Below are 12128 nucleotides of genomic sequence, written 5' to 3' on the forward strand. Positions count from 1 at the left end.
TCCGAAAACTGCGTTACAATTGCAGCAAATCAAATTACGTGAGAAATGGATTACTCTTCTAAGAATAAGTCGAATTTCCTTCGGAGCACCTCGTTCTAAGATTTCTTGTTTAATGTGATTCTCATCTATCGTCACTTCTGAATAGTGTATCGTTTTATCCTGGATGGCATCGCCTGAGGATTGTTGACTCTCATCTGTATCGTGATGCCTCGTGAAAAATCCCTTGGTAGAAACCTAGAAAAAGCGTAAAAATCGATATCAATATTATCAGTTATGAGTTATAATATTCAATTTATTTTTCAGCACCTTCAGACATTATTAAATAGCGAAGTGAGAGTGATTATATTGTTACAGAATGGTCCATAAATGGGTCAAAGCAATGCTCTTTTATATATGTATACATCATATTCGAGAACAATAATTATATCGTGTTGTGTTTTAGTGTATCGTTGGAGAGTGTGCACAGTGCCTGCCATGCTGAAAGGCCAAGCTAGAAAATTATATTTAAATTTCATCAAGCAACCTCGATTATTGACAGTATTTTAATATTTCATACATCAGAATTTCACATGATTTAATAGATTATTAACGACAGGTACTATTTCGTATTGGAAAAAATGTGGCCAATAATTCCCAGTAGAAACCTTTACCGTTGGTTTCAATATATCGTGAATTTGGAACATGATTATTTAAAATATAATCACAATTATTAATGTGCTAATAAATAAATAACGTTTGGCTTGCCCACTTTAGCGAAACACTTCGCTTTTGTCTATGAATTATTGGTCGTTTAACGATAAAGAGTTATTTGAACACAAATTTTCATTGACTTTTATTTGTCTAGTCTACAACACATTAGGGTAAGTGGTCCAATCGCTTATCCACACTTAAAATATACGCTGCATGCAAAGAGAAGTGAACCAAGAAAATCTTACTTTAAAGATGAATCTTTAACCACAGCACATGACTACACTCATTAAAGATGGTATTTGTTTTTATATTATTAATAATTTATAACAAAGCACATGGGAGTCTTCAAATTTTATGTCAGGAGTAATATCGCTAGTTTTAAGACTATTCGGTTCAATTTGAATTAAATGTCATTTACCTTTCAGTTTGTTGTGAATCCACAACTACTTTTGTTTGCTTAGATAGAACTTACGAAAGGGTTAACTGTCAAACAGAGCTGTGATACTGCGCATACTTTTGGACATTTATGAACAATATTTAGACAGGCAACCAAGAATAGAGTAACGATCGAGCACTGATTCCAAATTGTCAAAATATTCTTTGACTCAACGGAATGGTTAATAGACAAAATTGACGTATATGGAGTCCAATCTAGGTGAGATCCTACATAATCAATTACATCAAATAAATGCACTGCTTTTTGCGGTTCACATTCTGGTAAAATCATCGAACTTTATTTATTAAAAAATGAAGCCAGCACTCGCGTTACGGTCAATGGAGTTCATTAGGCGCTGGACACTGATCAATGATATTTGTTGCTGTTGCATATATGGATGACATTGATGCGAATAAGATGTAGTACCTACAGGATGAAACTACGTAGTTATAACTGCTACCAAGGATGTTATACGTAGTTAAGATATGAAGTTATTTATGGTTAATAAGTTGCTGATCAGCAATCACGTCCGTGTGAATCAATTTGTTACTTTAGAGCCTATCCGTATCCAAAACTGCGTTCCAAATGCTGCAAATCACAACATTACAGAAGTTCCGTTGGACGAGAGTCGCGACAGCCTCTATGCAAAGCATAAAAGAAGAGTGCGGAAACCCTTACAACTAGCCCGCCCCGACTTAAGCCGACGAATCTCCCTACAGAAGGACGCCACCGGACACGGAATGGGGGCCGTCCTCTTCCAAGATAGGGACGACGGCGATCGACACATTATTTTATACGCCAGCGGTTGCCTATATGCAGTGGAACGCAAGTACAGCAGTAATGAACAGGAGACCCTCGAGATAATCTGGGTTATTAAACGTTACAGCGTCTGCCTAGTAGACCGAAAGTTCACCCTGGTAACCAACAATAAGGTGCTCACTTGGCTCCAATAAGCGAAAGACCAAAGAGCGAAATATCAGAGTTTTATTTCACCAACACCCACTGTCAAGGGAAAGATAACCAACTACCGGACGCTTTAGCACGGAACCGGAACCGTCGGAAGACATAGACATGGACGTATGAGCATACTAAAGGGACCGACAACAGATTCAACCCCCATGGCTTTAGTGTTGGAGTTACCAGACCTGGCGACCAGCATAGTACAAAAGCAACGAGACGATCCAGAGTTGGCCGAGATGATCACCGAAAGACCCACTCCAAGAGACGACACAGAGAATGAAGATCGCACTACAATGCACGACTACGCTCTATGTCGAGTAGTCATTCAAATTATACCTTTTTTTTTTAGATTTTTATGCCTTGATGCCTCGCATTTACTATCGAGTTCATTTAGGAATTTGGCATTCAAACTACTCTACTTGTTGCTAACCCAACTGCATTTTATCGCAAAATTGCGTTTAGCGATGACCCTCATTTTTGCTTAACGGATTTGTTAATAAGAAAAATTTCCTACACGGAAAAATAAAAAATACAGAAGACTTCTTACAATTTTTTACATTCACAAAAATGCATCATTTGGTGCGGTTTACGCGCTGGTGGCATCGCCGCACACTTCTTAAAAATGAGGCCAAAGCTCACGTTAAGGTCAATGGATATCCTTCTCGAACCATGATTATTACTTTGTTTTAAATATCGAATCATTCGAAAGAACAGTGATTTCAACAGAAAATGCTATACAGCTACCGCAACTATCGCTTTATTTGAATCAAGATTTGGAGATAAATTGATTTTGAGAAATTGACATGTCAATTGGCATACAGGATTTTGCGATTTGACATCTCTGGATTATTTCCTATGAGGCTTCGTGAAGTCACTGTTATATGCTAATAACCCAGAAGTATGAAGCCAAAATTTTCCGTACTATTTGACCAGCAGTGCTTTAATAAAAGTAGTCCGAATTGCGCGCACTGAATTAAACTTTGGCCCATCGGACTTTAAAAAACACGATAATTATATCTAATGGCCAACTAATGCAAACGTGCCGTCGCGTTGTTAGCACTAGTGAGAACACAATCACTGCTGACCTTGACCTCTTAATTACCACATTTAAATATCGAATGGCCAAGTACTCCAAACACGCCATTCGCGGTGTTAGCACTAAATGAGTTAAGGCCAATAAAAACAAGTGATGATATCGAATCGAACTCTATCCATAAAAAATATGGGTGGAATCATGGTACAATACGACCATAAGCGGTTTATTGTTCGCATATGGTTAGTAATGAATAATAGGTATCAGTTACTACCCTAAAATATACCTACCTAATTCTACTGAACTCCTACTGTGTAAATGTATAACATATTAATATGAACATCTCACGATATATGAATGCAGAAGAATCTCAATTTTTCTAAATCCTAAAAATATTTTAATGTTATTTACGCAATATTATGTTGAGAAAATGACATAGGTACGGAATATAATAAATGTCTATCATTTTTAGGCTAGGTCCTGTCTGGACAGTTATTACGTTGACAGATTGTGAGAAGTGGTTTGACGTCTCAGACCAAACCACTGCTGATAGTCAGAAAATGGTTTGAAGTTTGCTGGTACGGTAAACTAAACGTTAAATCTAAAACTATTCCGGTTTACTTATAACGCATCCGCAGTGCGCCAGTTTTAACCTGTCAAACTGTTTAGCTGGAACGCCTCAATTTATGTTGTCATGCGGCATGGTAGATAATTTAGTAAAACTTAAGGCTTGCAACACTAATTTGGTAGAAAAAAATTTGAAAATAGAATTATTAGTCTATTCTCACCCCACTTTACGTAGATATTGCTTCTGTTTATGGTATTTTATGGCTATAAGTAGTTTTTTTATAGACAATAGGCTTAGGTACCTTGTCTTACCCACCTAAAAAGGATTCACGGGTGATTAATTTTATTCACTATACAATTGAACCCAATTTTAGATAATTGCATTAATTATTGATTTATATTCGAACGATTGTGATGTATAAATCGTCATATTTAAATATACCAACGTGATTTAACTAAAGATTTATATACCTACTCAATACTGTCTCAAAATATCTGTATAACAATCGCCAATAACTCGAATCTACTCCGCAATCAATAAATGAAACAAGTTTGACTGAATTATAATATAACAGTTCCTTATGAAGTTTCAAAGATGCATTACAAATTCAAACCTTCATATAAGACGACTTCAAGGGAAGAAAACGGCACATATACCTACGTACCTGATGTATTGGCCTGTAATCTGAATTAGAACAACCCGGTTGAGGGTATTCATCATCATATAATGGATGTGTTATATCTTCAATAATCTCGCGCTTGACGACAGCTGGTTGATCATCTGTCTCAGATTTTATATTAGAGAGGTCCACCATATTAAGGCACTGAAAGAAGCATTATTACATTTTATTCATTTATATAATAACATCGTATAATATTTATATTTAACAAGATTTAGTAGATAAAAAAACCTAACCTATAATATCAAAAAGGTATCGTAGCTGTCAAATTGTATAAACATGTAAGTTTTTGAAACAAAGTTTAATATCACCTTATGTTCCTACATAGTTTGTAAAAAAGCCATTGTTTATAATATTAAACGCATTCTTATTAATATCAATCTAATGTTATTTTTAAATAATTTAGTTTCCAAAAACTAACCTCGAAATTGCAACTTGAAACGTCCGCATTCTCCTGCTTTACATGAGTGCGAGGGTCCTGGTTGTTTGGATGGATAGTCAGCGTGTCAAACAAAGGCTTGCCTTCTATATCGGAGTATTCTCCAGAACATTCTTGCGTTACATCCATGTTAAGGGTATATATTCCAGAAGCCACGTGTTACGTGGCAGACAGGGTCATTTTAAGGTAATGTTAGAAAAGTGTTGCCGCAATACCGAAAAGTATTTCCGTGCAAACTACTTATAATAAAAATACACACTTGACACTGTGACACAATTTAATAATATGTATGTTTTGTTGTCTAAACAAAACAATAGTACAAACATGATCGTCAGCATTTCCTCAATCATAACGAGAACAGCCATTGCCCACTGAAGAAGGAAGCCGATACATTACACGACTGCTCCTGCTTTTCTCCCCTCCCGTTGTCTATGGATGACCTGTCATTGTCTATAGAGTGCTCATACTGACGCGTCTGTCGTGTTCCTTTGTCGGAGTAGATATTCTAAGTTTCAGATTTCTTTCAGATTATTTTATCGTATCTTGGAGACCTTCGAGTGCATCAAGTATATAAACTTCTTCTGTGTAAAATAATGTCACAATACACTAGGACGTTTGTGAATGTGATAGTCGATTCTAAACGATAATAACTTATAACTTATTTATGCTCCTTAGTCTGTTATGTATATAATTTTATAATTGTGATTTTTGATGACACAATAATTACAAAATAAAGAATCTCTTAATAAAAGTAAATGTGTGCGATTGAGAATAAGAATAGGTATATTGAATATAGTAATAAAGTATCTAACTTGACGCCTCGACTGCCAGCCGTTCGCATGAGACGACGATAAAACAGGGCGCAGGTAATTGTATCACTTCGATGCATACTCTAACGACCTTAAGTGCTCAGCCGTAGTGGTTTGGCGGCGGTGTCTTGCGAAACTCAAACGTATAACCGTGTGTGAAATGTTCGTTGACAGTGTCTTTTTTGGGGCATAATACACACGGTTATACGTTTGAGTTTCACTAGACGCCGCCGCCTCATGCCTGCCAAACCACTACGGCCGAGCACTAAAAGAATTTAAAACTACCGACTATAAAAAAGCCGATCGTAAAATATATACCTATATATAAATTGACTGGTTTAAGAGTGAAAGCTAAGAACAAAACTATTAAGTTAACCTGGGTGCCATATTTCGGATTTGAATAATTGAATTTTAACAAATGTTTAAAATGGAAAATTGCATCTATATATCGTCGCCGTAGATGTCAAGGGAGCCAGTCCACAAAATCATAATGCTGAGAAATCGGCGCGCAAAGATTTTGTGTGACAAAAAAAGGAACAGTTTTTGTTTTAACTTTTTTATTTTTAAAGATAGAATTGTGAAACTTTGAACGTAGATACTTTGTGATATTATCTTTTTATTATTTTGAATGAATAACTAAAAAAAATTGTATTTTAAAAGTTATGTGTGTTATATCTCTTGACCACTGAATATTGACATGTACAGTTGGCATACTTGTGCGGTAGTCAAAAGAGTTAGGCCTCTTATGCCTGTTGAACACTGAGAATTTGTGGACAAAGCACTAACATTTTGTGGATATACTCTAAAGAAAAGTCTATTATTGACCTTTTATGGTGCCCACCTTAACCTAGAATCTACCTGATTTCATTCAGTATGTGAACATAGTCGTCTCTAAACAAAAAGTTAGCTTTTCAAAAATATAATTACATTGTTGTTTTAATTTAATCAAACGCTTTTTTTGTAGTACTTATTCCATTTTTAATCAATAAATTAGGACCGGTTTCATCCGCCTCAGAGGGACATTTTCAACTTGTTCATTTCAGTTGAAAATGTCCCTATGAGGCGGACGAAACCGGTCCTAATTTATTGATTAAAAGTGGAATAAGTACTACAAAAAAAATGCGTTTTATTAAATTAAAACAACAATACAATGCAGTTACACCATGAATTGACAGTTAACAAAATAAAAGAAAAAAATATATAATTACAATTAAGTTACAATAAAACTAGACACACATTTTAATCATCTCCATCGCTCTCTGAGCTGCTGTTTTTCTGAGTTGGACGATCTTCAGGCTCCAAATTTTTATAGAAGTCGTGATAGGTTGACGGAATGCTACCTTTTTGGCATAGTTTTGACAGATCTTTTAGTTTACCTTGGTCAATTCTAGGTTTGGAACTGTACAGCCTTGGTACTTCTAGGGTAGGTACGTTTCGATGCCGTCTTCGCTGGATTTGTAGTGACTCAAAGTTATTCTGGCTCAATTGGTATTTATAAAAGATAGTCGTGGGTTCACCTTTGCGATATTGGAACCACTTTACCTTTAGCCACTTCATTTTGTCTCCATTTTCCGACAGAGTTTTATTGGTCATCACTTGACTGCAATATTTCTTGTAATCGAAGAAGTCGGAATATTCCATTTCCACAACCTTATGGTAGGGGTTACTAGTTTTCGCGGTACGGGCGACCATATACCATCCTTCTGGTGTGAATACGTCCACTTTCCTTCCTCGGGCCTCTATTGTGGAGTGCACAGAATCGCACTCCATTTCGGAGTGCCCTGATTCCATAAATTTTTGGTTTATTGTGTTGATGGGCAGCTGTTCCACGGCACGTAATAACATTGTAGATACAACTGAGTTGCGATTTTGACCTGAAGCTGTATCCGAATACAGAGTTACTTCTTTTTTGGGGCCTACTGAAACCAAGAGCTTCCACAGGCACGTGGCGACCTCCGAAGCACCCTTTGTACCTGCACCTTCATGCCACATGTAGTTCGTCGCTTGTCTAGTAGCCAGGTCATACACTGTGAAATTGTAGGTTTTCAGCTTTTTGGTATAATACAACTGTCCTACTTGCAAACTTGGAGTCAACAATATTTTTTCCAGATCCATGGTAAAGCAACTAATTGTTGGATCACACATAGCTTGGGCCTTGTCGATTTTTTTGTGTTCTCTCGCTTCCTCTTTTCGAGTCAAGTGCAGTTTGTATTCCTCCTCGTCTTTTGCCTTCTCTTCGTCTGACTTGTTCTTGTACTGAGTACAAAAGTCACACTGATCCTTTTTAGGAGTGTGAAAGCCGTAGTTAAATTCTGTGACAAAGATCGATTTGTAGAAGCCGTGCTTTTCTGGTTCAACATTATGCTCCTTGCAATACTCTACATAGTCCATGTAGATACGAGTCTCGCTCAAACCAGAAGGCAAGTATTTTCTCTTACTGCTGCTCCGGCAGTAATGGGAAGCAACTACGGGCAACGATTTGATGTGGTCCCTGATTATGTTCCTCACTTCCTCTGGTTTTTTGTTGGGCGGTTCTTTGTGACCTCTCCGATCTATATCAGTGACACCTGAAGGAGTCAACTTTTTCATTGCATTTTCAACTTTTTTGCTCGAGATGTCATATGTCGCCAAAAAGAACTGTTTGCACACTTGGGCTCTCAATTCATTACACATCACAGAGTATTGCAAGGTATACTCTCGTTTGGTGCAGTCTCCATGGTACCTTCGTTTCACTGGGATACGATTTATACTGTTACCAATGAAGGCCCATCTTGCTCTTTCGGAATCCAGACTCAGATAGTCGGCCAACATTTGCTCCCGCTGTGATTTTCCTATTTTGGATGTGCATTTATAATGGCACTTACAGTTAACTTCTCTTATCGCCCTTGCTCGAATTTTTTTTCCGGATCTGCTTTGATATTCGCTGCCTGCCATTCTCAATATCTTTTGTGAATTCCGCTTCCACATTTTTGGGTTTCGCTTGCGTTTCCTACTTAAATCATCTGTAGTCTGATCTGTAGAAGTGGGGATGGATGATACAGGATTGTTACTATGGTTGCTCTCGGTTATTTCAGAAGTATAAGTTCCTGAAACATTAATGTTGTGTTGATAATATGCAGGTTCCTGCTGGCATGACTCATTTGAATCTAGTAGTGTTGGTGCCAGGTTGACGTTCCAATCTGTAAAACAAAACAAAGTAGTTTATTTCTTTGAAACTACCAAGGTAAATATTAATAATTTGTTATTAGCAAATGACTCTCTGATGGTCACAGGTTTTAATCAAACCAACAATTATTGATAACCAACAAATTAAAATATTGACCTCCCACGTGTGTGCTTGGAGAGACATTTTGGAGCTCTGTATATATGGCTGGACCAGCAATCTTGTCCGGAGCTTGCATATTCAGCTCGAGGTCTGCACATCCAGCTTGTACGGCATTCCCGTGAGAGTCTGTAAAAGAAATAAAACTAATACAGCTTGCGCACACATTACTCATTGCTGTCAAAGCAGCCTGAATCAACATTTTTAACTAGTAAGTGTTTTTAGCTCAATATTTCATCGACACTTACCTTTACGGGTATGTTGATTAGTAGAATTTAAAACGGCTGCAACCATTAGTCTCCCACGTGAATAGTTCATTATTTAGCACCTTTTCTCACTGAATCACAACTGAATACAACAATCACACTAAATACACTGAATAAAAATGCTTACAGTCGCAAACCCAAAGAAAAAAGATCACCAAATAAACCAACCGCAATGTTAGTATGAATAATATGACACGATACAGGTGCTGGCGTGAATAACCCGACTCGCTAAACTCAGTTTTCTCTGTTTCTTATGCTGAGTTAGAGCAAGACAACACTATAAATCTTTGTCGAATGTGAGCCGAGGCGTGCGTACCGGGCCACAGATTGAGCGGGAAGTCCCAGTGGTCAACAGCGTTAAGTCACATAATCATGTGAAATTATTCGGAAGTCAAAAGACTTATGCGGCTTGTCGTCATTGACTACTTTAATGTATGTGTGCTAGGTCTATTGGCAATTTACAAAATACTCATACATAGGGCTTTTTGTGGCTCAAATCCATTGACCACGGCATCTTTGATGGTTTTAAAATGCTTTTGTGTACTTAACTCATTTTCGCCAAATGTGTGGCTTGACTCCCTTGACATCTACGGCGACGATATATTATGATTTAGAAACAAGTAAAAGGTAATCTAAGAAATAAGTTAATGTAATAGATGCCTAATTTATTGAACGAAGGATGACTGAGAGTTTAATAACATTACTACAATCTTGCTGGAACTAATATTCCAATGAAAGGAAATACAAAACCGGACGTATACAAAGTGTGCTCGATGGCTCCGGCCATCAGCGCCAGAGATTCGTTAAAAAACGTCCATCTTAGAGACCATTTATCACAAGACGTCTGGTATGGCCAAAGGTGGAAGAACAAAGAGGTCGAGGGAGCTGTCCGAACCGCTCCGAAATTCAAAAAGCGCCAAATTTTTTCACATGACTCGCGAAGATAACTCGTCCAAAGACAAGTCGGTGTGAACAGTTGAATTAATTTATATTGTATGTGATGTTTATAATATAGAGGTTTTTGAAAACGTTATAAGTCATTACAGAATATCAAACTTTACTTGCTAGTACGTTATCAATAAATAGTATGGCAGTGGATCACTCAATGGTTGTGCAAAAAGTTATGCTAAGGCTTTATTAATCTAAAGATAGCGGTGGAACAGCGCATTTAGGTCTAAAATAACAAATAAATCAAATTGGGTTTTTTTCTCCTATAATGTCAACACTGACGATATCTTTTTCTTGACGTCTCCACTTGGATATTACAAACGACTGCCTGAGATATTTCTGCGTTAATTATACTTCGTAATATGGATGTAAAACGTGAACTAGCTGATTTTGAATCTGAAGCAGAAGTGCAGCAATGGTTTGATGTGCCAATAATCCATCCAAACAATCCGGTTACAAAGATTTGTATAAAGCAAGAGAATGCTTATGATGCAAACAGCACTATTGAGGTTAGTTTTTCCAAACTTATTAATCATTGTAAGATTGTGTTTATTCTACGTTGAAGTGGTGTCTTACTCTTGCAAATACAACAGTTGCACGATATATTGGACTTTACTAACTGAAACATGACGTAATAAATTATACATCGTAATATTGACACTTCACAAGGATCATTTGACTAGATACCTACCTACCTATAGGTTCTGCGTCTCTGTGGCTGCTGGTTTACTACTTTCATTAATCTGAAGACATCTTTACTATTGAACGTTTATTAATAATAGTAGACAGTATCGAACCATGATAATAGGTCACATACAGAAACGTTCATGTGTTTGCGCACAACGCTTAAGGGGGGACATGCTCGTCGAAGGTCAAAATTGAGTTTTTATTGTATTTTCAAACCGTGATCCTGGACACTCCTTAAACGTTGTAGATAATTTATTTATATAATTTTGAAGCCTTATTATCTTTTATAGTTATTTTAATCATTTGATGACTGCATGAAGTATTTTTGTTACATAAAATAGTATTCTTTTAAACCTCTCGCTCTAATGTTTTAGAATATAGTCATATTTCGGTACAGAACTGTGCAGTGGTGTTAAAATTTTTTACATTTATTAATTTTTAAACGCATTTATAAAACCATTAGTATAATTTATTACGAGATAATTTTTGTAAAATATTCACGATAAAAAATTATTTTGATAATCTCTGTGATCCCAAATTTGACAAGAATTAGGCATTTTATTATTCAAAAAATCGGCAAGATTAACACATTTAAAGATAATTCTAAAGATACTTATTATAAGCTATGTCTTTGACCATTCACATGTGTTAAACATTTTATGAATAATGATTGCTTTATAATAATTATTGACCTAAGAATAAGGTAGTGTTTTTTTGAAATACGCCATTTCTTTTGTCATTCCCTAGTGGTTAAGCTACAACATACGGCCGTAGCCATAAAATGACAAACTATAATTGAAGTAGGGAGTAAAACGATATTAACGCGCGTGTTTGAACATGTACCTAACCGAATTTTTTTAATTTTTTTTTTAAACGGTACATGTTCAAACACGCGCGTTAATATTATTTTACTTCCTACTTTAATTATAGTTTGTTAATTTATGGCTACGGCCGTATGTTGTAGCTTAACCACTGGGGAATGACAAAAGAAATGGCGTATTTCAAAAAAACACTACCTTATTCTTAGGTCAATAATTATTATAAAGCAATCATTATTCATAAGATGTTTATCACACTTGAATGGTCAAAGACATAGCTTATAATAAGTATCTTTAGAATCATCTTGAAATGTGTTATTCTTGCCGATTTTTTGAATAATAAAATGCCTAATTCTTGTCAAATTTGGGATCACAGAGATTATCAATATAATTTTTTATCGTGAATATTTTACAAAAATTATCTCGTAATAAATTATGCTAATGGTTTTATAAATACGTTTAAAAATTAATAC

At 36.1% G+C, this 12128-nt stretch overlaps 1 protein-coding gene across 2 annotated transcripts; it reads right to left on the bottom strand.

Moving 5' to 3' along the window:
* Positions 1 to 6063: 6063 nt before the first annotated feature.
* LOC147077368 (uncharacterized) lies at positions 6064 to 9803 on the bottom strand. Of its 2 annotated transcripts, XM_085940795.1 has the most exons (3): positions 9185 to 9803; positions 8937 to 9065; positions 6064 to 8793 (listed from the first exon to the last, which is right to left on the bottom strand). In XM_085940795.1, the coding sequence occupies exons 1-3, from the start codon at positions 9252 to 9254 to the stop codon at positions 6854 to 6856; spliced, it is 2139 nt and encodes a 712-aa protein (XP_085796921.1). In that variant the 5' UTR covers positions 9255 to 9803; the 3' UTR covers positions 6064 to 6853. The 2 variants fall into 2 exon arrangements, with proteins under 2 accessions (XP_085796921.1, XP_085796920.1); XM_085940794.1 differs by having other exon boundaries at positions 8937 to 9278.
* Between the last annotated feature and the right edge of the window lie 2325 nt (positions 9804 to 12128).

Source organism: Rhyacophila brunnea, unplaced genomic scaffold (assembly GCF_057557595.1).
Source record: "Rhyacophila brunnea isolate RB1 unplaced genomic scaffold, BYU_Rbru_1.0 scaffold_13, whole genome shotgun sequence".
Lineage (NCBI taxonomy): Eukaryota > Metazoa > Arthropoda > Insecta > Trichoptera > Rhyacophilidae > Rhyacophila > Rhyacophila brunnea.